Source organism: Carettochelys insculpta, chromosome 6, assembly GCF_033958435.1.
Source record: "Carettochelys insculpta isolate YL-2023 chromosome 6, ASM3395843v1, whole genome shotgun sequence".
NCBI classification, from domain to species: Eukaryota; Metazoa; Chordata; order Testudines; family Carettochelyidae; genus Carettochelys; species Carettochelys insculpta.
Window position 1 is genome coordinate 63,993,957 of NC_134142.1, and position 26,792 is coordinate 64,020,748.

General features: G+C 40.4%; 1 protein-coding gene across 2 annotated transcripts in view; it reads left to right on the forward strand.

Moving 5' to 3' along the window:
* STARD9 (StAR related lipid transfer domain containing 9) overlaps positions 1-26,792 on the forward strand; it is a 163,600-nt gene that overhangs the window by 121,817 nt on the left and 14,991 nt on the right. For both annotated transcript variants that reach the window (XR_012645953.1, XM_074997077.1), the window contains exons 22-28: positions 159-349; positions 3,898-4,384; positions 4,768-15,987; positions 16,178-16,375; positions 17,763-17,946; positions 25,945-26,091; positions 26,503-26,611. Coding sequence is in view for 1 of the 2 variants with exons in the window: in XM_074997077.1 (XP_074853178.1) it covers positions 159-349; positions 3,898-4,384; positions 4,768-15,987; positions 16,178-16,375; positions 17,763-17,946; positions 25,945-26,091; positions 26,503-26,611 (12,536 nt within the window). In the remaining variant the exon portion in view is untranslated. The remainder of the gene's footprint in view (positions 1-158; positions 350-3,897; positions 4,385-4,767; positions 15,988-16,177; positions 16,376-17,762; positions 17,947-25,944; positions 26,092-26,502; positions 26,612-26,792) is intronic.

Here is a 26,792-nt window from a genome sequence, read left to right on the forward strand (position 1 = left end):
GATCATGGCCTAATTTTCTAGCCTTTGAGTCTGTTTGATTGTACACACAGTAGCTTGCATTTTGCCTTTTTTTAAGGGTCTGTCTAATATAAAGATGTATCTTAATAAAAATGTTTGTTTATTTTTTGGTTTCAAATAATTACTAACATTTCTAACAGCAGAGAGATAGATGCTGTGCATGAAGAATACAGGCAGAAGCTGAGAGGTCTGGAAGTTTTCCACAGAGAACAAATTCAACAGCAGCAGCTCTACATTGAGGATTTAAAGCAGCAGATCCTGGCAGGACAGCTCAAAGCAGAACAGGAGCTGGAATATGACCAAGCACTAATCAACCAGCAGATCAGAGAAAGTGGGTGTCCACCTTTTTCTCTCTCATTTCCCTTCTTTAAATGCATTTCTTCATTGCAGGTTTCATTTTTCTCCTCTACACTTTTGGGACCTGTGGTGGAGTCTTTAATAGATAGTTTTCTCCTCTTACTGCTCTTATGAGGAGAGTGATCAAACTTGGGCTAGCACTGGCTTGTTAGATTGGGGTTCACTTCTGAGTGGTAGAACTGTCAGTATTCCTGGGGGAATTCTGCGCCATGGTGCAATGCAAAATTTGCACAGAAATTAATGTTCCGCATAGAATTTCTTCAGTTCATCTGTCTTCCCCACATACATGCACCCCAGCTGGGCTTTAGGGGAGAGCAGGCAGAGAAGCAGGAACTGGGTTGCCATAAGAGTTTTGTTAAGTAGAAACCCTGCTCCTAGGGAAATGTCTTGTCTGTATAACAATACAGAGGTAGTTGCTGATGGGTATTTTAAAATTAATTATCAAAATAATTGAAACTAGCATAATTATATAGTGTTATTTTGCAAATAAAATGTGCAGAATTTAAAAATTTTCATTGCAGAATTCCCTTCAGAGTAATAGTGCCTGTCTTGTGGCATGGAACTCAGTGCTCCTGATAGTCCTGGACCCTTCTGGTCTTGCATGGCTCTAGTGAAGTATTTCACTCAAGATTTCCTTATCGCACTGTGTAGTGACTTGGCTATCTGAGCTTTTCCCTTTCTTTTAAATGTTCTGTTATCTCTTGAATTCATCCTGGGAAGTTGAAACCCAAGATGGCCTTTCAAAGCTGAGAGAATTCCTGATGAAAGGCATATGGGAAATTGTCCTCTGAAGACAGACTTTTATACACCCCAGCACACAATGACGGAACTCATGCTTGCAACAGCAGTATAAAGACCCAGGTGTGCTGTATCCCTGCCCACTTTGCCAGCAATATCCCTGTAAAATGGCATAGACCATGTCTGTCAGCAACCCCCAGCATGTGTTCTGAGAGTGGCACAGGAGCCATTTCATTGGCACGTGAAGCGGGAGCTCAGCCCCTCCCCTTCTCCCCTGTGCAGCCAGGAGCTTGGTCAAAGCCGTGCCACCTGTGAATTAACAAAAGACCAGCTAATGCCTCCAACCACTGCCTAAACGGTAAAGCTCTGCATCTTTATTTACTAATGAAGCTCTTGTAAGTAGGACTATTAATGACTTTAACAAGTATCACCGACGCTCCAACTGCACATAGAGGTCAAAAGGTCAAATTTTGGCACTCCGTCTCAGACAGGTTGCTGACCCCAGTCTAAATCATTGATGAAGATATTGAACAGAACCACATATGCAACTGATCCGTGCAGACCTCTCATGATAACTGTGTTGCACAGGGACAATGAAGTAGTTGACTAATGAGCAGAGAAAACAGAACTTGCAGGTCTGGAACTCGTTTATGGAACTGATAAGAAACCAGAATGAACCAACCATTTACAGAACTAAATGCAACATGTATTTTATTGACTTAGCTTTCCTTCACTTTAGCTACATGTGCACCCCAGCATAAATGAGCAAATTCAAACCAATCAATATAATTCATTATGTGGTTTCTTCTACAGGTAGAAGAAGAAAGAGGAATATAGAGAACTATTATCTCTATTTTTAAATATTTTGAAGCCACTCAAATATTATGCTGATACAGGAGATTCTCATTATAAGTCCAGGTTATGTTCCTAAGTAATACAATTTATAGTGAAACGTTCCTCCCTTCAACCTGACACACAGCATGCCCCTGCCTTTTCTGGGCAGTGAGGCTGCCTCCTCTGCCTCCACCACCTGGCTGCACTCCTTACAGTGCAATTCCTGTTCAGAATGTACCTTTTTTATCTGGCACCCTCAGGACCTGACCCCAGCCGGATAAGAGAATTTTCCAAATGAAGGAAAGTCATCTTCCCTCAGGCTCCCAGCTGGCTCCTGACTGATTGAATGTCCTTGTCAGCCAGGTCCCAACTTCTGGCTGCTTCTGGGTCCTAGCAGCCACTTCCCACAGTGGCTCCCCACTGCCCACAGATCCACGCAGCTTGCAGCTATTCACAGCCACCAGACCGGCTCCCTACCACCCCAGCTTCCTGCATATCCGCGTTTGCTCCCTGTAACTCTTCCCCAGCTCTCCCAGCTTCTAGCGACTCCCTGCCAGTCCCCCTCACAGCTTCCCACAGCTCCCTACCAGTCCCCACTGACTCCCTGAGGCTCCCTGCCCATCCCTTGCTGGCTCTCTGTGGCTTCCTGCCAGTCTCCTCTAGCTTCGTGCAGTGCCCTGCTCATCCTCCCTGACTCCTTGCAGCTCCCTGCTAATCTCCCACTGGCTTCCCCCAGCTACCTGCTGATCCCTTGTGACTTGAGGGCTCACTTCCAGGGCCCCTGCATTACAGCGCCTGCTGCCTGGCCACCACACAGCTGAGAGATGTTCCTCGCTCTTGGTCCCTTGGGCCCCAAACGATGTAAGTGCGGATCAGTGCAACTTACAATTAGTCTGCTTTCCTGAATTAATTAACAACGTATATGTGAAACGACTTATAACAAGGCGACTTATAACAAGGCAACTTATAACAAGGACCCCCTGTATGGGCCACAGATAGAGGAGCTAGAGAGGTAGGTTGTGTAAACGCTTACACTTCAGTAGAGTCACTAAAAATCCAGGAAATTGCTAGTTAAGACAATGTCAACTTATTTCCATATCTTCCTAGCCAAACTTAACAAACAAAAGCTTTGAGGGATACCTTGGCTCCACTTCAAAATGCCTGTCATTTCCTCATAGACCTGCTCACAATGCACATTTTAAGTTCTTAAAAGCCAAACTTACAAATCATAATCTGTCAGAAATGTCAATTTAGGCATTTTGGGAAGTTTCTTCCATTCTGAAAGACAATACTGTTGGAGATATACACATTAAATGAGGAAGACCAATAGAACTTGAAACAAATCAGCAGAAAACTTGAAGTGTATCCATTACGTTTTAAGGTCAAAATGTAAATGATTTTTGAGAAATTAGATATGTACAGGCTTATCCAAATAAAAGTTACTTGTCATTGCAACTTGTTGGAAGAACTATCCCACCAGCTCCTTTAGTCTTAAACCAATTTTACTACTGATGCCACATACTAGCACTCAGTTTCCCAAGTTCTGCTCTAGGGGAGATCATAGATCCATTTTCTCTAGATTTGTTGGATCCATGTGTATTGTATTGTCCATTAGTGTCCAGCAAGTATAGAGCAGAGAATACCTTCTATCTGGCTACCTGCTTCTGCCCTGTTTGTGTGTTCTCGAGACGCTATACCTTCTACCCTAGAAAAGGAAGGGATCTTAGAATGAAGAAAGGCAGTGGTGGCCAACCAATAAATATACTGAAGCAGAACAGAAAAATGTCTGATAGCAATCATTTTAAATATCTTGACCTGGTTTAAATAATTCATACAAAGGCTCAATGCATAATTGATTACACCCTTCAGGTGGATGTTTGCTGATTGAAATTAGGACCCGGATAATAACAGAATTGTCTAATATTTTTCTTCTGTGATTTTTGCTTCTAGACCAACAGTGGCTTATTAATGAGAATAAACAACTGGCTTCTCTCCAGCAGCAGCAAAGGGAGTTTGCTGTTCAGACAGAGTCTAAGTCATATGCAGAAGCTGAAGTGCAGAATACTGTAGAACTAGAGATCTGCCCATCCTTGGTAGAGCAGAACAGGAAGCGATTGGTACAGCTGGAGCTTTTGCAGAAATACTCTTTAAAGAAAGCAGAAAGAAACATAAGGCGGAAAAAGGTCAAGTTCCAGCTGGAGAAGATTATCAAGAAGCAAAAATTACTGGAAGCCAAAAGAAACCTAGAGCAGCTTGAGGCCAGCTTCTGGCTTCGTGAGGATAACTTGAAACAGTCCCAAGTCCTGAACCAAAATACCACAGTTACCTCCTGCGATCACAAATTGCGAAGGAGAAGCAAGTCATTGGGTTCAAATTCCTTGCAACGCCGAAGACATTCTTTCTGTAATCTTTACCCACCACATGTACTCATTAGCAGGTTAGTAATCTTTACAGAATGTTCCATGTTTGTTCCAAGTTTGAAATACTTCTGCTGCCCTACTATCAGGTAGTGTAGTAAAATCCTTTCTATAAGGGTATATTAATCCAAACTTTGTGCAAGTCAGAAACTTGCTGTCATCTTACAAAAGTAGTTGCATCACCCTCACTTTCCTTTATGTACTGGACTTACTGTATGACACATTTTCAGGCTGTTTGTCCTTGCTTTCCAGACATTGTACCCCTGCCTAAATCACTGGTCTCACGTGTCTCTACATCTTTTTTCCATTATGTTTGGAATCGTTTCCCTAGAACACAATACATACTTAAAAATGTACACAGTAAATTAAGGTCTCTGATTCTTGTCTTGGATTATTTTTGCAGCTCTTTCCTGAAGAGGGAGACCACCTCTGAATTACCTACCTCACCCAATCTCTGCAAATCCCCTGGAAGAAATCCGTCCCAGAAAACACCTCTAGAATATCAACACAGAACAATTGCAGACAGTTCCAGGAGAGATGCATTTACTGATAAGAGGTACAGCTCCTTTTCAACACAGAGACTAAGTAAAAAGCAGGAGAGACCACTGCGTGGAAATAAAAAAGGAGCAGAAAAAGACAGTAATGGTCCAGCTAGCATATTACGTATCAACAAAGATATTAAAGCAATGGAACAGTTAGATGATAAACCAGTACAAACTGAACCTCAAAGCCCAACCTCTAAGAGTCTCTCTCCCAATCAGTCTAAGAAGAAAAATGAACTTGAAACCTTTATTACAGGCATGCAAGTGACCAAAGCGAGTGTATTAGGAGATTCAAGTCAGTCTGCAGGGAGACAGCTAGAAGAAAATGAAGCTCAGACACCTCAAAAAGAATCTAGAGTGGATTTAAGAGGAGAGTGCCAAGATTTACTTCCAGAAGGCTTTTCCAAGGAAGTGAAAAAATCATTCGTGTGTGGAAAGCCACCATCAGGTTTTCTAAGTCAAACAACGAGGAGCTTGAAAAGAGAGCCAGAGTCATCCTGGACAAGTCATGACAGGCAACCAGTGGAAAAGCAGAAGTTTCTGACGACAGCTACTTCAGTAGGAAACCTTAATAAGATAAACATCCAGACACCCCTCCGTCACGTTGAAAAACAGTGGCACAGTGCTGAAGCATTGAGTGTTGGAATCTCAAATGCAGCCAAAGATCTGCTAGGGAACTGGCAAGAGGATGATGAAAATGACTTTTCTGATACTGATAGTTCCTACTCAGTGGATTCTCTCTCCTGTGCTTATGCAAAAGCCTTGACTGAAGAACCGAAGCAGGAAGATTCAGACCTGAATAAATGTGTCACCAACCCAGAAGATTCTGAAAGCGATGACAGTCAGATGTCTCAAGACTCTTTGCTAGAGAGAGAAAATAAAGCCAAAAAAAGTAAAAAACACTTTCACAGGGTAGTGGTTCAGCAAGAGTCAGTTAAATTTTACAAAGGCAGATATAATCACCATGCCTCACCTTCAGCAACCTCATCTGCATCTCACAGTGGATTGGCAAAAACCGAAAGAAGCTTTTCTCTGGACAGCTTAGCTGATGCAGAAGAAGCGTTAGCAGAAGATCTGGTAGAAGAATCCAAGTCTGATTCTTCTGATGAAGTACCTGCAGAGAGATTTTGGAGGTTGCAGAGTCCTAGGTCCCCAGCCAGACAGACTGAAGCCTATGATATAGATATAAAAGGAACAAATTATAACCTAAAGCAGAGCAGTTCTTTTTATCTGAGTACTCAAACACAGTCCTTTTGCACTAACATTTGCAAACAGCCATTGAAGGAGATGAAAGTTTGTTTTGTAGAACAAGAAGGGTCTCTTGAGCAAAGACTTAATTCTACAGGTGGAAACCGCTTGACTCTCACTGATGGTTTGTCTTCATACAACTCAAAAAGTAAAAACAGCAGCCCTGGAATAACTGTCCCTTCTTTTCATGAACATTTGAAATTTCGTGGTGCTCATCTGAGAGAGCTGAAATGTCGGATGAAGAAAGATGAGCTAAAGCAGTCAGCTGCTGAAGTATCTTTTGTCTCTGGCTATAAGCAGTTAAATAGTATTTCTCATTTATCACATGGTGTAAATGAGATAAATGCAACTTTCTCCTCTGATGGATCAGAGATACCATTACCAGAAACCACACATTTTGAGGTAGATGCAAACAGAAATCCTGAGAGTGGATCTTTAAGTAAGATGGTCAAAGAATATGCAAATTCTGATGAAAATTCTGTCTTCGAGTCTCCAGATGTTAGGTCATTGTTTGTCAGTTCAGTAGGACCGAGCACTTTATGTGTTCCAATTTCAGCATTTTCAGCAAAACATGGTTATTATGAAGATGTCAAGTCAGTTCATCCTAAACACAAACAGCTTAATGTATCGTCTACTTATGGATCTACTGTTGAATACACACAGCAATATAGCTGTTTTGAAAAAGCCTCCATGACCGATTGTTTACCACCAGTATCTGGAAAAGCAGAGGTCTCTCTTCCCACCACTTATCCAGAACTGCCCAGGGAGCAGGATTTGAAACAAATACCATTAATTTCAACATCATCTACTTATGTTTTACGGCAGAAAAAATTTCATGGAGATTCTGATTTAGAAGATAGCTTCTTTAGAACTGTTGAGAAAGAGGACAGAGATAATGACTGTGATCGTCTGATAACAGAATCAAAAACAGTAGATTTAATCACTAGCGATACATCTATCAATGCAGCTGCAAGTGGATTGTCAAGAGAACTGTATCCTGATACAGCTTCGATACCCACAGTAGAAACATCTTTAGTAAAACAGGTACTATGTGAAAAAAATGGTCAGCCCTCTGAAAATGCAGGAACATCAACATCCTGCGATAAGGGTTTCTTTCTCAGTGACTTATCAAACAAGAATAGGAACCCTGGTACAAGGGAAAATGATACACTTCAGGCATCTGTTGAACAAGGAGCAAATACTATTGGTAAGATGGGTCTACTCAGTTACAGGGGGAATAATTTCAAATCAGTGCACCACCCTCAGATGTCTGCAGGAGAAGTAACCATAAACAATGATTTTTCTTCTGAAAGAAAACCCTGTCACACTGATTCTTCAGCCTTTTCCTGGGATGCTAGTTATGACAAATTTGCAATACCAGTAGACACTTCTCAGAAAGATGTGGTCTATAGGACAGGTAGAGATAACCTAACTGAAACTACCTTGCAGGGCCCTTCACTGAGAGCTACTGAAGAATATAAACAGAAGGATCAAGATCTGTGCTCACAATATAATTGTGAATGTCAAAATGAAATTGTGTTGAAGAATGATTTCCTTGAAGAGCTACAGGCTGACAATCCTGAAACTTGTTTATCCTTACAGGTTTTGGGAAACACCACATTTTGTCTTGAGACTATAAGAAGAAAAGAAAGCAGTGCAAGTAAAGAAGAACATACTTTGAGTTCTCAACCTATAGGCCAGGAAAAGTCTCCATCTAAATATAGAAATCCGGTGGTAGATGAATTAAGATATCTTAATGTGAATTTAAGCAGACAAAACACTGAGCTCTCAACTGTTGCTGCTGCTTGTGAAATTAAAGATGAATCCAGCTCAAGTGAACTGTGCTATGACACAGCAAAAACTAATCTTTTTCTAAGTACTTCTGAAACTGAGAAATATGATCTACAACTGCAGGATCTTGCAGAAGTTAATGGAATTTGTGACACTGGACCTAATCTTGGCATAGAAAATACTGTCCAAAAAAGTTGTTCTGAAATAAATTCTAACTGTCTCTGTACAACATGCTGTTTAAAATCTGTGGAGCAGAAAAACACTACGCATGAAAAGACTGACGTTGCTGTGGAATTTGATGATTCCATTCTCTCTGATACCCAGACCGAGAACAAATATTTTCCTGAATCAAGAGAAGAGAGCACAACTGCTTTGTCTTGTGTGGTTTTTAGTGAAAATGATTTCTTAGGAGAAGCTTTGCTTGCTGGAGGAACTAGTAATTACATAAAAACAGACTCTGAAAAAGTGTTTGAACACAATGCAGTTGTATCAGACACTACTTTCCAAGAATGGAGTCTATGCATGAATAAAAAGTTTAAATGCACAAAGAAGGCAGCTGATGCTGAAGATGAAATTATTTCACAAGAGACTAGGGTTCCTAATCAGAGTAAAAAAATAAACAGCACTGAAGATATTGTTGAATTGGTGAATAGGGTCATCAAGTTGGAAAACAATATTTCAGAAGTTAAATCTAGGCAGACTGAAATGTTACATAATTATTCAGTAGTAGAAAACCAATGTGATATTGCAGAAAGAAGTGGAAATAATTTTGAAAGTAAAAGTGTGGCTCAGAAGTCAAAAGAGCCCAGTGACTCTATGGCTTGCATGGATAACCACCAGTTTTACACAAAGCTGCACACAACTGCACTGCACGAAGTGGCAGAGAAAAAAGAATCAGGTGTGTTTGGTGTTGATATAGGACACGCAGATGAATCAAAAATAATAGAGGGTTCTGACAGCTGCATTCCAACAAGTAGGGTTCAGCAAACTAAAGGGAAAGCAAACATGGAAGTACATTATTATTCAGAAGAGACTGAAGCTGCTTCCGAAAGCACTCCTTCATCTGGGCATTCCAGCTCTTCAGATTTCTCTGAGAATACTATAGGCTTCCTTGATACTTTTGAGGAGCTGAAGCAGACTACCAGAATAACAGAAAACTTGCTGAATACTGAAAGCATAGCCAAAACAACACCAGTTAAATGTGGGAAAGAGAATTCTTTAGAACACAATGAAAAAGAACAAAAAAATGCTTCTAGCAATACGAGTGAAATTTGTATAACAGACAGCTTAATCATGGCCCATGAGAACTTTTTTCAAGAAAACAAAGTTGATGAAAGCACGATTAACTCCAAAATGATTGGGAGTGAGGGGAAAACTAATGTAAAAGACCATGAGATGTTGGTTTGCATGGGGAGAGGTGAAAACACAGATGAAAAAGTTGTTTTATTTCTACAAGAAACTCCAGCTCTAGATCCGATGTATTGTGATGGGGACAACAGTGAAAAAATCATGATTAAATCTGAGATTTCAGAAAAATACTTCACAGCTTCCAAAGAAGAACAGGGTGTTTTGGAATCGTTGGAAGGCATCAATAATTGTGACAGTTCAGCAGATGAAAGTGCAGTAATTGAGCAACTAGAAGAGTCTAGAAGACTTACTAAACCGTCTAGCAATGCAAATAGGAGTTCTCAGGCTGACTGTCCCAAGTCTGTGGTGTCTGAAAATTTGGATGTAAATGTAAATTTTATTGGAAGCAGACCTGATCATTTTGAATCTGCTCCAAAGTGCTCCATAGCACAACAGGAGGAGAAAACACATCTGGTAAGTCCAGTACAAATGGCTAAAACAGATGTAATAAATGAAAGTGTGAACACAGATAATGAATCTGATGGTAGAACAGATGAAGAAAGGAAGGCTTTCACAGAACACAATGAGGATAAGGAGCTGACAGTTTCACAAAATCAAAATGAAGTTCCACTTGAATACAAAGACAACCACCAACTGACAGATAAGAAGTTAAATGAGATCTTGAAAGAAAGTCATTGCATATGTAAAGGTTGTTGTAGAAATGGTGATGCCAGTGATTCCTCAATACATAATAACCAACAGAATACACTAGAAACTCTGAAGGCTTCTGAAGAAATTCAGCAGTGTTTGCTTAAAGTCTTTCCATGTTGGTCTGTAACTCATCCTTTGTACTTTGGAGTAAGTAACAGTGCAGAACTTGTGCAGGATGATCCCACTATGTTAAAAGAACATGTAAAGGCATTTAATAGCAATGCCAGTACTGGAGTTCTTCCTTATTATGAAACATTAATGGAGAATGATGTGCATGTTGGAGCATCCAGTATGTTTAACAAAGAGAGAAGAGATGATCAATCATTTTCGGATGAAATGCAAAATAAAAATAGTGGCTTTCTACAAACCATGGTCATGCAGGACAAGGAGACGGAAGGACATTTTCATGATAATGACATAAATTCAACTTCATATATTTCAGAGTGTCCTGAATCTGTAATTGCTGCACCTAGTCAGTGTGTAAAAAATAATATGGTTCCCCTGGGAAGGTTAGATTCTCCTGAAGATATAATTCAGAACGTTAGCAATTCTCATACCAAGCACAGCACGTGCATCAATATGGGGAAAAAATCAAAAGTTTGTTTAAATTCCTCGGAAGACATCATTCAAAAAGGAAGTAAGTCTGTGTCTGGTCCTCTGACTTCAGATAATGAAAATTTGCTTTCCTCTTCAGTTTTGACAGATAACGATATAGGAGAAAAAATAAAGCAATCATCACCAAAAGTTTCGTATCAGAAAGCTTTTCAAAATATGGATCTAAGTCAGAACAAATTAGCACAATGCAATCAGACAGAGAGATCTTCAGCTGCAGACTATACTAAAAGAGACTCTAAAAGTAACAGTGAAAGGATGTCTGGTGTATTTGGATACGTAACTGACCCCAGTGAGATTCAGGCATACAGGAGTTCTGGAGATCTTTGTGTGGGATATCCAGACAACTCTGCAGTTGGTTCTGAGAACAAAGTTACCCTTTTAGAATGTATTAATCGACCCTTGTGGAAAAATACTCATCACGATGAAGGCTTTGCAAGATATAATCTGGATTCTTGTGTTTCTCACTATTCTACTAGTCTGCTGAAGAACAGCCCTGTTACACTTGCAAATGTTTTGTTAGACAGCAGAGACAATAAATGTAAAATTGATACTATTTGTTTTGGACAAACAAAATACTTTGAAAGTGAATCAGAAGATTTAGGTGTAGCTCTCCTTGTTTCTGATGAGTCCTCTGTAAATCAAGAAGATGATGAAAACAAAAGTTGTTCTGCAGTTGAAAAGAGAGCGAGAGCAGAGACACAACATGATGAAATCACTAAAGAGTTTGCCGGAGTAGATCAAGAGCACGAACAAAATCAAGAATCTTTCCAGGATTGCCATAGTGTAAAAGAAAAAACATGTTTATACTTAAAGGACTATATTGGTAGTTCTAGCACGAAACTACCAGAGAGAAGCTTGCTTACATATCAAAGCCTTGAGCAAACCGAAAATCAGGAAACAAAACCTCTTCCCTCATGCACTGAGGAGGATGTTCCAGCTTATACAATATTTCAGAGTTCAAATGATCTTCATGCCTTTGACACCTCTAATTTGCCAGAAGACTCAAAATGTTTGAAATTGAAACAGCTGGGAGATTTAGGACAGGGCATTTCTTTGACTGACCAGTTGTCATCTCCTTTTACAAATGCTTGTTTGCTACAGGAAAGAGAGTTTCCTCAAGCCTTTCCAAAAGTTTCTCATCCATCGTTACAAATGTTTTCAGAATACCATCTGACTTCTGACTTTGGTTACAATGAAACTAACAAATTTGATATTTCACATACAACTGCTTCAAACTGTTCTGCATGTGATAAAGTGCAAATGCAAGAGAGTCAGCCTGACAATGCTGTGATGTTTGACCAGCAGCTACCGGCTTCAAAAAGTCTTGTATTTTCTCTTACAAAGGAAAAGGACCATCTCCCAACAGCGGGTACAAAATTTACCTCTGAAGGATATACTGCTGAAAGTGGAAAATTACTACATAAAAATAACTCTGAACAACTCAACAGTGAAACAGAAGTTGATAAACAACCCTGTGATAAAGTTTCACTGCAACAAGCATTTTTAGAAAACTTACAAGATGTTTTTATTCCATCATCATTAGCTTTTGAGGATGCTGAAAGAACATGTCTTAATAAAGAAGAAAATATGAGAGTGAGAATTAGCAGAAATGAGAAGGAGTTGCATTCAAACACAGAGAAATCCCTTCCTGCAGCAGACAGGAAACAGAGAAGAGCATTTTTAAGAGATGATCCTGTTGAAAATGAAACTCTGGCAGCATCAGTTTTTGCCAATGAGTTCATGGAGCCTCAAATTACAACACTGCAAAACTTATATTCAGGAAACAATGTGGATTCCAGGTACATGTGCAATACATACGGGCAAGAGTGTCCCACAGATAAAATTGCCGCTGATCCCAAAGAAACATATCATACTGCCTTGGATTTTGAAATAAATTCATGTGCAAATTTACAAGACAACTTGCAGGTTGGACATGCCAGGAAAGAAGATCCAAGTAGGGCAAATGTAACAAGTGGAAAAGATAGAGTACCTTGCAAAAATAATGCATGTTCAAGTGTTGATAGCCCTGACAATTATCAGATGGTGGAAAATAATATAATTAAGCAACAAACTTCAAAAGCAGAAAAACAAAATCTTTCTGTCATGCAAAACAAGAATATGTCCTTCAAAAGTTTACTAGAAAACACTTGTTTGCCTCCAGAAGAGCCCAAGTTGGTGTCACTTAGGAATGAAAAATCATACTTTACTGCACAAAATACAAAGGATTGCAAACAAGTTGAACAAAGAAATTGTTTACAGAACCACAGATTGTCAGCCCCAGCTATTTCTACACTCTCTGATTTTGAATACACTTCAGAAGTTTCATCTTTGTATCCTTCCTCTAAATCTTTACAAGAATTGAATCTGAGCGTTGAGCCTCCATCTCCAACTGATGATGATCTTCATGGAATTGAAAGATTTTCAAAACTGGAGTCAGATAATTTTGTACTGGCTGAATATAAACCCAGATTTCAGCAGAGTTTGGTACAAACTCAGAGATTTGATACCAAATATGATCCAAAAAGCTCACAAAATTATGTGGAGAGAAGTCAAGGTAACCACTCCTTAGAGCCCTCTGCTGTTCACTATTCAAATACTTTGGAACATAGAGTTGGGTGTTCCATGGATATACAAGCAAAACAATATTCCAACAATGCTGCTTTACCACAGTGCAATGAAGAAACAACTGAGGAATCGAGATATCAAACAGAAGAAACCGATTTATGTTTACAGGACAATAAAGATGCAATGCATTTTAATTCAAGTGATATCAATCCATACATTCATCCATGGCAGCAAGAGGGACCTTGCAAGATTGGTTGGAAGCAATATGTTTTTGGTAGTGCAAGTGATGTCTCTTGCAGTCACCCTCCTCAAAGCCTGGATAATCATGAAGTTATGAGATGCTCCAGTGTGGATAATGGACTGAATGCTCAAAACCCCCCTTTTCGCTCTCATCTTCGTTCTTATGCTAATGCAAAAGTACTATCAAGCACTTTAAGCAGCATTGAAGACTCCCAGGGATGGGATGATGTGAGACAGGGCTTTGAATCTACACATTCAAATGACAACAGCAAGCATGTAAATATATGCAATAAGGTACTTGAAACCAATCCTGAGAACAGAATTTCAAAATTTGATAATCCTTCTGAACAACCTGGAAACACTTCCATGCAAGTTGATGAAATTGTGCTCCTCTACCCTTCTGAGTCAGAAACCGCCTGCAAAAAACCACAAAGCATTACTTGTGAGCAGGGAACACAAACAACTGTTATAGGAAGGCATAAGAAACAGAAAAGGCACCGGAGAAGTTATACAGATATTTCTGCAACAAAACAAGACCCAAGTCGGAGTTCATTTCAGCAACCTTTTTCTTGGGTGAGCATGCAGAACCTGTCTGCGCACCTATCCCAGCTTCTTCATAACACTTCTGAGCTGCTGGGAAACCTTTCCCAACAGAATGTCACAGATAATGAGCAGAGAGGAATTTCTGATGAGACTGTAAGAGCTGCTGTGTCTGATAGTTGCACTCAAACTACAGGAGATGTAGGCATTCAAGCTGATGTTTCAGCACGTCGACAAAGCAAAACCACGAAAAATCTGTTCCAGGCAAAAATTGAAAATGAATTGATGAAAGCTCAAGAAGTGAATGTGATTGTGAAAGTGGTAGGTGCAGATGCTGTATGTAGGCCTCAGGAAAAGAAAGATGTAGGCCTGGCTATTCAAGAGAGAACTCCAGAAAGCATTGGAATGAGAATCCAGAGCCTGCCTGACTTCAGTGACTCTGCTGATGATATTTTGGGAGACTCCTTTTTGCGTTTGCCTTCACTAGCCAGAGCCTCCACTCCTATTCTAGATTTTCAAAGAAACCTGTCCCGTGCACGGCAGAACATTGCTTTTGGCAGTGCTACCATTTCTCCTATTGTGTCATCTTCACAGAGTTCAGGGCAAAATGAATCTTCATGTATGGTAGTTAGCAGCTCTACTTCTAACACGTCTCAATCTCCAGCACATTACACTCAGGATAAAAGAAATGTTGATGAATCTGATACTGCAGGAGACAGGAATCTTTATTATAAAAACACATTAGTTGACAGGGCATCTTCCCCTATTCTAACACTTAGTGCAAATCCAAGCAGCCAGGTTACCTGTAGCAAGTCCATGTATTCTATCAAGAAGTCTGTGGAACATCCTAATAATACCGCAAATTCCCCCAGTAATCAAAGAAAGCAAGGGTCACATTCATGTTCTGGTTTGGTCACCATGGAGCCTCGTGTAGACAATTGTTCACAAACAGAAACAGACAATGAATCTACAGCTTCTAGATACAGCAAGGAAGTGACCAAGAGATCTGGAAGTTTCTCAAATAAGAACACAACTAATGAAGTCTTAGGAATAGGCGTTTCAAAAGAATCAAAGGAAAAGCAGAGATTCACTGTTGATGGACACACAACAAGTTGTGCAAAAAGGCTATATCATTCAAGTAGCACTTTAGAAGTTTCTGGCCATGGGGAATATTTAGTTGATGATCTCAAAAAGCGTATTCCAATGGAACGTTCGTTACATTGTATGTATGTCACCAGAAGAAGAAGAGGTTCCTCAGGAGGACTCAGATATGACAAAACCACTGGAAGTTCTGATGATGTCTCGTTGCTTAAAAACCACTCTCAGACTTCTTATGTTGAGAAATGTAGAACTAATTCACCTTCAGATTCTGACGTGCTTTTTAATCGAGAAATTAGCACATGTTGGTCAAGCAACACAAATGCTGATGGATCTCCTCTGATAGAGGCCTCTTCTTCACATTTTCACCGCTCCTTTTGGAAAAATCAAAATAGCTGCCCCTTTCCACTTTCTAAAGTACATTTACCCTTTCAAGATGATGATACGGCATCAGCTTCTGCAAGTGAAAGTAATACTGAAATTCTACTAAGTGAGAATGCCTCCTTAGTGAAGATCCATAGGCCACCAAGCTATAGTCTTCATGACTTGCCCATACACAATAAATTTAGCAACTGGTGTGGAGTGAAGGGCAGTCCCTCATCCTCAATAATTAGCTTGACTGGTAGTGCTGCAGATTTACAGAAGCAAATGGAAAAGAAGCAAACTAGCAAAGGAACAACTGAAACAGAAGGGAAATCCCAGCCTTGGGAAAACAGAACAAGAGAAATAGAGACACTTCGAAGAGAGCGTGCCCGGATTATGTCTGGCATACATCTGGACATGAAGCAGCACCCTCTTACTGTAGAACTTACTGAAGCAAAGCTGAATTATGGAATTGGGGAAACAGATGCACTGCTGAGAATTCTTCAGAATGGAACAGGGGAGGATCCAACTTCAGTTCCTATAAAGACACAACTTTATGGAAGGTAAATAACTTAAAATTGTTGTGGAGTCCCAAGCATTTTAAATGGAATGCCAAATGCAGCAGGGGTGGACTTTGGAGTGGGAGTGTTGTTTTTGAAGAAAATCTTAACTGGAGAAGAGAAGACTTTTGTGTGAACAAGTGTAACATTAAGATTCTCTTCCCTTAGTAAATGACTTTCTTCCGTTAAATAGGCACATGAAGACAATCGAAGCCCTGAGAAAGCAGAGGGAAGAAAGACTGAAGAGCTTTAGGAGAACGCGCAGTCTCAGTCCACAAAAGCATCTGAATCTGCTGCAGACAGTGGACACAAACCAGCGAGAACGGGATCTCCCCAGCAGACGCCGAGAGCACCTCCAGCAACTGAGAAGAAATGTAATAGAAAATACCAGGTAGGGAGACGCAAACTTCAGCTTTGAGATCCCATGATGCCCTCGGGTATACATGCATAACGCCCATTTTGTTCACTGAGGTGGATAGTGATGTGCCTTTGAGCACATAGATTCTCCTATGGCATGTCAGATGTAGAAGTGGTGAACTTCTGGGCAGAAGAGGAGTTTATTATTGTGTTCTGGAGAAGTCAGTAGCTTTCTGTACAAGTTTTGGTCACTATAATTTCCTTTTCCAAACCATTAACCGAAACAACATTCTTGTGACTTAGAGAAAACTGAGATTCCCATAGCAAAGGAAAACGCCTCATAATTCATACCTACCTAGTTCTAATCGATAATCTAAGGTAGTAAACCATAGACTTATTTTTCCATAAAGCAGGATTCTGCCCTGTTTCTTATAAATTGCTCACCAGCCTTTCCTGTTGCTCCCTTTCCAAAAAAAAGAACGGGCTTTGCATTATGCTCTAAATAGCAGTAAACTTGGGTGCTGTGAGAGCATGGAGGGAAATGAATTCAAGTCTAAGTAAGGGCACTCTGCTGAGAACTCTAGGCCCACCCTGTTTTAATTTAGAGACCGCTCTGGCTGAAGTTTGCTCCCTGGTAGTACTTAGGAAGAGAGGCTAGGTAAAAGGTGATTTGGACCCTTGTTTTACTGAGCTTTAATAGCTGAAAAACAGCACCTTAAGTTGCTCCTATATGTTAATAGGATGTTTCAGAAATGTCACTGTGATGAATACTAGACATGCACCTGGCTTCCAGTATCCAAACTTAGTGGATATGAGGTCTGCAAAAGGAGACCTGAATGTGGTGATTAAATGGTCTGTGAACTGGGGAGAGCAGGTAGAAGAGGATAAGCGATACAACTTGTGCCAAGGCTTTTTATATCATAGAATCATAGATCCCTATAAAAAGACTGTGTTAGAAGTGTCACTGAGTTGATTCATTGTGGGAGTCCCATGTCCCGTATTGAGATAGAGAGGCATGTGTTTTTCAGAGGGCAGGGATGGAAGTAAGGGATTAACTAAGAGAGATCATAAATGGGGGTTTCAGTAGAATATACATTGTTGAGTTTTGTTACTGCTGCAGATACATTTCTTCACACACAATCATACATATTGGAGGTTTTGTATTTAAATAACATCTGAGCACTATTTTGTTTTTCTTTACATGTTCAGTAGGCGGGAGAGAAGCTATCTATCCAGAAGCTGTTCCACAAAGAAGGGAGAGACAGTATTTTTTAGAAATAGTCTTGTTTTCCTTATTCGTATGATGTTCCTTTTTCCAGTGTTGAAAGAAAGCAACTCTTCTGTGATTCTTTATCATTGTCTCCTGGCATTGTAGCAGACATCTCTCTTAGCTTGTCTGTTCCCAATCCACCAATCTTTAGAGTTCAAGAACCAAAGAAGAGGACTGGCCAGCATCCTTCAGAGATTGAGCTGCTACTCCAAGACTATCAGAGGGCACGAGAGGAGGCCAAGACTGAAATTGCGAGAGCAAGGGACAAACTTCGGGAAAGAGCTGAGCAAGAAAAGAGACGTATACAGGACCAAATATTTTCTCAACTGCAGAAGGTTAGTGTTAAATTACTGTAGTTACTGAACTCTTCTGCCTCACTCATGTTAATGCAATTCCTTTTTTATTAAACTAACAATGATGGTGGTTCAACTCAAGGCTTAACTTTGCTTGTTGAGAAGATAAAAGTAATAAGAAGTAAATAGCCATAGAATCCTGGAATACTAAAACTGGAAGAGACCTTGAGAGGTCATTGAGTCCAGTCTCCTGCAGTCATGGCAGCAGCATGGACCGGCTTGATGATCCCTAATAGATGTTTGTCTGACCTGCTCTTAAAAATCTCCAGTGATGGAGATTCCACAACCTTCCTAGCCAATTTATTCCAATGCTTAACCCCCCTGACAGGTAGATTTTTTCCTAATGTGCAACCTAGACCTCCTGCTGCAATTTAAGCCCATTGCTTTTTGTCCTATCATGAAAGGTTGAGAGAAATAACTTTTTCTCCCGCCTAGTCACACCCTTTTAGGCATTTGAAAGCTGGTACCATGTCCCCTCTCAGTCTTCTTTTCCAAACTTAACAACCTAATTATTTTAGTCGCCTTCATGGATCACGTTATCTAGACCTTTAATAATTTTTGTTGCTCTTTTTTTTTTTTTCCGCATCAGGATCACACTGTTGACTCATATTTAGTTTGTGGTCCACTATGACTCTAGATCCCTTTCTGCAGTATTCCTTTCTAGACAGTCATTTCCCATTCTGTATGTGTGAAACTAATTGTTGCTCCCTAAGACAAGTACTTTGCATTTGTCTATATTGTACTTCACCCTTTTTTGCCTCAGACCATTTCTCCAGTATGCCCAGATAATTTTGAATTATAACCCTATCCTCCAAAGCACTTGTAGCTACTCCCAACTTGTCATTATCCACACACTTGATGAACGCACTCCCTATGCCATTATCTAAATCATTGATGAAGGTACTGAACAAAACTTGTCCCCAAGCTGATCCCTGAAGAGCGCCATTTGTGATGCCCTTGCAGCATGAATGTGAACCACTAGTAACTACTCTCTGAGAATGGTTATCCACTAGTTAACCACCCACTTTATTATAGCCCCATCTATGTTGTATTTCCCTAGTTTATTGAAAGGATCACACGATAGTATATCAAATGCTTTACTAAATTCTAGGTATACCATGTCTACTGCTTTCCCCCTTATCCACAAAGCTTGATATCCTATCAAAGAAAACTATCAGGTTGGTTTTTGCGTGATTTGTTCTTGACAAATCCATGCTGACTCTCACTTATCTTATTATCGTCCAGATATTCAAAGATGGAGTCTTGTTAATGTGTATTGAAAAACAACCTCGCTGATTTAATGATGCTGCTACCTCTGTGCAATATAATCATTTTGAGTAGTGACAGAGATAGCCGTGTTAGGCTGTATTATATCAAAACAAAAAAGCAGTTATGTAGCACTTCAAAGACTAACAAGACCCACTTCTTCAGATCATAGTCTCACCAGAACAGACTCACTATATAAAGCACAGAGGTCCAAACATTGTTATCAGGGTTGACAAATCAGAAGAATGGTTATCAAGGTTGGCAAATAAGAAGAGCAGAGGAACAACGGGGTGGGTGGGTGGGAGTTAGGAGTTAGATAAAACATCAAAGTATGTAAGAGAGTTCTTGTAATGGGTCAGATAATTGCTGTCCCTATTCAAACCACATGTTAATGTATCGAATTTGAATATGAATATTAGTTCTGAGCATTCTCTCTGTAGACAGTTGTTAAAGTCCCTTTTCAGTAGAACACAGAGTCTCAGGTCTTTAACAGAATGGCCCACTGCATTAAAGTGCTGGCTGACAGGTTTGTGTATTTGGAGGTTTTTGATGTCTGTTCTATGTCCATTCATTCTTTGTCGAAGAAGGTTTGCAGTCTGTCCTATATACATGGTGTATGGGCATCATTGACACATGATGGCATATATGATGTTAGTTGAGTAACAGGAGAATGTGCCTGTGATTCTGTAATTAAAGTGGTCAGGTCCAGTGATGGTATCTCCAGAATAGATATGTGGACAAAGTTGGCAATGGGGCTTGTTGAAAGTAAAAGTTCCAGGATTAGTATTACTGTGGTATAGCCTGTGGTTGCTAGTGAGAATCCTCAGAAGGTTGGGAGGTTGTCTATAGGAAAGAACAGGCCTGTCACCTAGGGCCTTCTGGAGTGTGGCATCCTGATTTAGAATAGGCTGTAGATCTTTAATGATGTGGTTTGAATTGGGGACTGTAGGTAATGACAAGCAGTATTCTGTTATTGGCTTTTTTGGGCCTATCTTGGAGTAGTTGGTTTTTGGGTATTTGTCTGTCCCTGTCAATTTTGTTTTTTGACTTCTCCCAGTGGGTGATTCAGGTTTATGAATGTTTGGTAGAGCTCTTGTAGTTTTTGGTCTCTGTCAGTAGGATCAGAGAAGATGTGATTGTATCTCAGGGCTTGACTGTAAATGATGGATCGTGTTGTGTGTGCAGCATGGAAGCTAGAAGCATGTAGGTAAGTGTAGTGGTCAGTGGGTTTCTGGTAGAGAGTGGAATTCATCAGGCCATAAGTGATTTGTACAGTAGTGTCCAGGAAATGTACCTCTGGTTTGGAGTGGTCAAGGCATAAGTTGATGGTGGGGTGCAGGTTGTTAAAGTCTCTGTGGAATTCTTCTAGTCTCTCTTTACCATGGGTCCAAATGATAAAGATGTCATTGATTGTATTGTAAGTAAAGGAGGGGTAATAGGAGACAAGAGCTGAAGAATTGATGTTGACAATCAATATGCCAAGACTCCTTAGGTTCATTCACTGTGTGATAGGATGTCTTTAAAACACTAGTGCTGGCTATTGGAGCCTGCAGCAAGTCTGCTGATACAGGCTTAATGTGGTTGAATTCTGTGTGTTAAAATTACAAGACGGAAATCTTTCCCTGTCCTTTTTAATGTTTTTCTTTCTCTCTCAGGTGGTGTATTGGTGTGTGTATTTGTCCTTTCCCCTTGTTTTGCATTTTGTCACCCTTCCTGCACACCTGGGAGTTTTGTTGGGGTTTTTTTGTCTGACTTTGGAATCATACCATGTTACCGTCAAGTCACAGGGTCCAGTTTGTGACCCTATTTCTCCTATAGCAACTCATTTGTCACTACTTAATACGAAAAGCTGCAGTAACCCTCTTGGACATTGCCCAGAGTACAGTCTGGACTATTAAACAGTTTTGCCAACTTATCTCTCAAACCTGGGGTGCCTTTTGCACTGCTTTGGTGTCAGAACCGCCACCTGTCATCTGCCAGTGCAGGCTTCAGCACATAAACTCATCCTCAGTTAAATACATGAGTACTCTGGCCAGTCACTCATGAGCTACTTATGTAAGTTCTCTAGTCTCAGCTTTGTTTCCTCAGGAAAGTGTGTCTTGTACTGTCTAATGTACTGCTGAACTATGCAAGTTTATAAAAAGTCTGTCATTTCATCAAAGAAAAACTGTATATGCAACACTATTGTTATCCTAAGTGGTGTTTTCCAAGCACTGGTTAATAGAAAACAGTAAGATAAGTTTATTAATGACAGAAAGATGTAATTGATTGCAAGTGATGATGCCTAAAAGTTCAGGTTCGTTACAAAAGAAAATAAGAGTAATATTCAAACTAATATTTAACAAGCAAATGCTTTGTTTCACCATACACAGATGTAAATTTCATAGGCTAGGTCTCTTTTCAGCTTAGGGCCACTCTTGCCTTAGTTCAGTTCTTGGAGAGTCACAGATGTCACGAAAAGCCAACCATGAATTTACTGACAAAACCAGCTGTGCATTATGTCTACAGAACCTTAGTTTAAAATTTGCTTTGAAGTATTTCATTAGTGTGTGGCTGAAGTTTCTAAAATTCCATCTCTAAAAAAATCCTTTCGTAGATATTTAAAGTGTACAATCCAAGTATTCATCTTTAGCCTTAAAGGCTTGGATCTTCAGACAGGGTTTGTGTTTTTTTTTAAATAAATCTGCAAAAGACCACGCTGATCTAAAATCAGTGGCCAGGTAAGATAACCCAGCTCCAGGGTTGTCCCACCTTCCCCACACACACTGTACCCTAACTCCCACTCCCAGCCCCCTGCCTAGCCTCCTGTACTACCACCACCCCAGCCACTCCAACACACTGCCCTGAGCCCTTTGTAAACCCTGATACCTTGCTCTGGACCTCTCATGTGCCCAAACCCTTACGCCTGAACCTCTGACATCCCCAGCACCCTGTGCTACCCTCTACACCCATTGCAACTCCCTGTCCTTGGGCCCTTCATGCACCCAACCCTGATTCCCATAGCTTCACATCCCCAGCACCCAGCCCTAACTTCTGCACGGCCTACAAATGCCAATCCCATATCCTGAGAACCTCATATACCCCATCCCTGACTCATGCACCTGCACGTCCCCCAGCCCACTGCCCTGAACCGCCCACGTGCCATCCCTTAGTTTTTTTGGTGTTTTTTCTAATTGACTCATAGATTTGTTTAGCATCTTAATGCTGAGCTGTGTGTGGATAATATGTGTTTGAGTGTGTTCACTAGCTTGAGTTGTAATGAAAGGTGATAATACAGGTACTCCAAGAGTAGCATTTGTTTTCTTTTTATTTGACTTCATATTAAATATTGTAAGCATTGCTCCTTATTAATTATCCCTTGATATATTTTTCCACACCTGTTGACTGCTTACCAATATGTATCTAAGTTATTTTTTGTACACATCCACACACTACCTCAGTATTGGTGTTGCACAGAAGAAATTTTAGCCTGCCCAAAAGAAAATCCAGTCTGTCCAAGAACGGAAAAACTGAGGAGGGAACACTGCTCCCTTGTCCCGCATGCCATTAGGAGAGCCCCTGTGCATGTGCAGGGCTAGGGGCAGCTAGAAGAGCCCTGAGTGCACAGCAACCAGAACTCAAGCATGCAGCACAGATAGGAAGGAGAGAGGTGGGGCAGCAGGGGAATTTGTGTGCTTGGGCATGGCTGCTGGAAGCAGGGATGTTGGGAGACCAGGTGGAGAGCTGGGTAGGTGGAGAAGGGCAGAGCCTGCTGGTGGGGGGCGGGTGGTGTCCACATTTATGAAAAGTGTGTGCACCTGAAATTCCTGCGCATGGACCTGCAACATCAACATTATGCAGCAGAAATGTGTAAGTTTACAATGTTGTTACATTTTACCAGGACAGGAACGCTCAGCAGATTTCAAGTCTTCAAATGATACTTCAGAAGGCATACTTTGTCTTGAACTTATCATAGTCTGTAAAAGTGGTGACCATAATACACTGCTCACCCTCTTCTCATATGTGCTAGGTAATTCAGCAGCCTGTCACTTCATTGCCTCTGCTGCCTTTAAGATGCTAAGCAGTCTGTAGGTGACTCAGATAAATCCATCACAATGTCTGCATTATGGAAGTCTGTTGAAGTTTTGCATCTGAGCTGGTAAACTAAACTTGCAACTGTCTGGTGAAAAAAATCAAAGGGTTTTTTGGTATTTTCTTATCAATCCTCTTTGCTACTTTAAGGCTCACATAGCGTAGAATCACAGAACACTAGAACTGGAAGGGACCTCAAGAGGTCATCGAGTCCAGTTCCCTGCCCTCTCAGTAGGACCAAGCACCATCTAAGACCCTGATAGGTGTCTGTCTAACCTGTTTTTAAAAATCTCCAGTGATGGAGATTCCACAACCTCCCTAGGTAATTTATTCCACTGCTTAACCACCCTGACAGTTAGGAAGTTTTTCCTAATGTTTAATCTAAACTTCCCTTGCTGCAGTTTAAGCCCATTGCTCCTTTCCTATCCTAAGAGACCAAGGAGAACAATTTTTCTCCCTCCTCCTTGTATCCATCTTTAAGGTACTTGAAAACTGCTATCATGTCCTCTCTAAGTCTTCTCTTTTCTGAACTAAACAAGCCCAGTTCTTTCAGTCTTCCCTCATAGCTCATGTTCTCTAGACCTGTAATCATTCTTGTTGCTCTTCTCTGGACCTTCTCCAATTTCTCCACATCTTTCTTGAAATGCAGTGCCCAGAACTGGACACAATACTCCAGCTGAGGCCTAATCAGCTCAGAGTAGATCAGAAGAATGACCTCTTGTGTCTTGCCCGCAACACTCCTGTAAGTGCATCCCAGAATCATGTTTGGTTTTTTTGCCACAGCATGACACTGTTGACTCATATTTAGCTTGTGGTCCACTATGACACCTAAATCCTTCACCGCAGTACTCCTTCATAGACAGTCATTTCCCATTCTATAGGTAGGAAGCTGATTGCTCCTTCCTAAGTGGAGTACTTTGCATTTGTCATTATTAAAGTTCTTCCTGTTTACCTGGGACCATTTCTCCAGTTTGTCCAGATCATTTTGAATTATAACCCTATCCTCCAAAGCAGTTGCAACCCCTCCCAGTTTTCTATCTGCAGACTCAGTAAGTTTACTCTCTATGCCAATATCTAAATCATTAATGAAGATATTGAATAGAACCAGTCCCAAAACAGACCCTTGTGGAACCCCACTTGTTATGCCGTTCCAGCATTACTGCGAACAATTAATAACTACTCTCTGAGAATGGTTATGGAGCCAGATATGTACCCAACTGATAGTGGCCCCATCCGAGTTGTATTTGCTGAGTTTATTGATATGATCATGCGAGACCATGGCAAATGCCTTACTAAAGTCTAGGTATACGACATCCACCGCTTCTCCCTTATCCACAAGACTTGTTATCCTGTCAAAAAAATACTATCCGATTGGTCTGGCATGATTTGTTCTTTACAAATGCATGCTGGCTGTTACCTTATTTTCTTCCAGATGTTTGCAGATGAATTCCTTAATTATTTTCTCCATTTTCTTTCCTGGCACAGAAGTTAAACTGACTGGTCTGTAGTTTCGCGGGTTGTTCTTTTTTCCCTTTTTATAGATGAGTAGTTACAGCTAAAGTGAAATCTTCAGTCTTTGGCAACTGTGTTTGACCACAAGTTATGTCAAGTTAGGGAATGAGTGGAAGAGATGCAAAGAGCAACAACTGGAATTTTGTCATGTGTCGTCTCCCCCCACCACCCCCGGGGCAGGCTCTGGGCAAATCTGTTACTGGTTTTGTAGTCTGGAAACTTGAATCCTTTGTCTGAAAACCAGAAGCAGCCAGATCATGACCATTTAGGATTCTCCCAGGTTGCCATACGCTTGGCCTAGAGTGACCACATCCATGGCTTATGTAATCATTTATCTGGTCTCTGTGCTTCATGCAGTCTTAGACTTCCTGCTGAACTTACCAACTTAATGTGTAGTTATCAATGTTTTGCTCTCAAACTGGGGAGACGCATCTAGTGGGGACCTGCAAGGGTTGGACCTGAGTCCAGTCCTATTCAATATTTTCGTTAATGACTAGGATAACAAAGTGGGGGATATGCTTATAAAACCTGTTGAATAACACCAAACTGGGAGGGATTCCTAGCTCTTTTAGGGGTTCGATTAAAATAGAAAATGACCTTACAAACTGAAGACTTGGTCTGAAATGAACTAGACCAAGTTCAGTAAAGAGAACTGAAGAGTGCTATGCTTTGGCAGGAAAAAAAAAAAATTCTGAGATACAGAACAGGAAATAAATAGAACCTTGTGGCATCTGTACAACTGAGCATATATGCATCTGACAAGGTGTTTTTACCCACGAAAGCTGATGCCCAAGTAAATGTCTTTAAGGTACCACAGGACTCATCCTTGCTTTTAAGAGTAGGCTAGACAAATATCATCTGTGCAGGGGGTTGTAATTGATGATCTCTTGAAGTTCCTTTTAGCCCTGCTTGTCTATGGTGCTGTCAGTAAGGGTGCTTGTTAATAGTAGGAGTGGTGGTATCTTTTGTAATGTGAAAAAATTACCCCGAAAACTGGATTTAAATTACCCAATAAGATCACTGCAATTTCTTGGAGCAGAGCTACTGCACTTATTTATTTGGCTAGATGCTATTGATGGTAAACAACTCCTGTTTTCTAGTATATTCATAGTACTGTGGCATCCTTCACAGGAAGAAGTGAAACTGAAGACACTTGTAAGCACGAGCACTTTATGTACAGATTCCAGCCTCAGTCTTTCCTCTGGCCCAACATCTGGTTATAACAGCAGCAGCGCTGCTACTTATGCTGCAAGTAAATTCAACGAACAGGAAGCACTGGTAAGAGCAGATTGCTAAAGGCTTTATTTTGGGCAAGGTTGATAATTAGTCTGGGCTTTCAGCCTGTCAAAGTCCAGATGTGCCATTGATGTTTAAAATGCAGGTCACCGTGTTAGAACTGCAAAGGAAGATGGCTAAAATGATAGTCTTCACTTCTTTAATGTGACACAAGCGTTGTATGACTTCAATTTTAAGACAGTACATTACTGCTAATGGCTCTACCATAACATGTAAGCAGAGCTTTCTCAGAGCAAAATGAAAGGAAATGGGTTTCCCTAAACTAGCTTGTACATAGATACCAGGTTTGAAAAGAAGATTTCAGGTGATAGCCATAGTATTTAATTAGGTAGTTTTAAGTTCTTTTTCCCAAGTCTTCACTGTAAACTATTTTTGTCCTCTTTTGCATAACAGATTTCTCCTGGAAGTGAAGAACTCTCAAGAGGAGATATAAGAGGCCGCTCAGTTGTTAGAAATAGTCGACTTTGTGTGTTAGAGCAACTACAAAAGAACAACACATGTGGTATGTGAAAATAATAATCTTAAATTGAGGTCCACATCATAAATCTGTATGGATTTATAATCTATTCAATCATCTAATTTTGTTTTCATTCTAGATTTTGATGCTATCTTGCCACTATGCATCTTCAAAAAACAGACAGACAAAAAACCCTTAACTACCATTGTCGAGTTACCATTTTAGT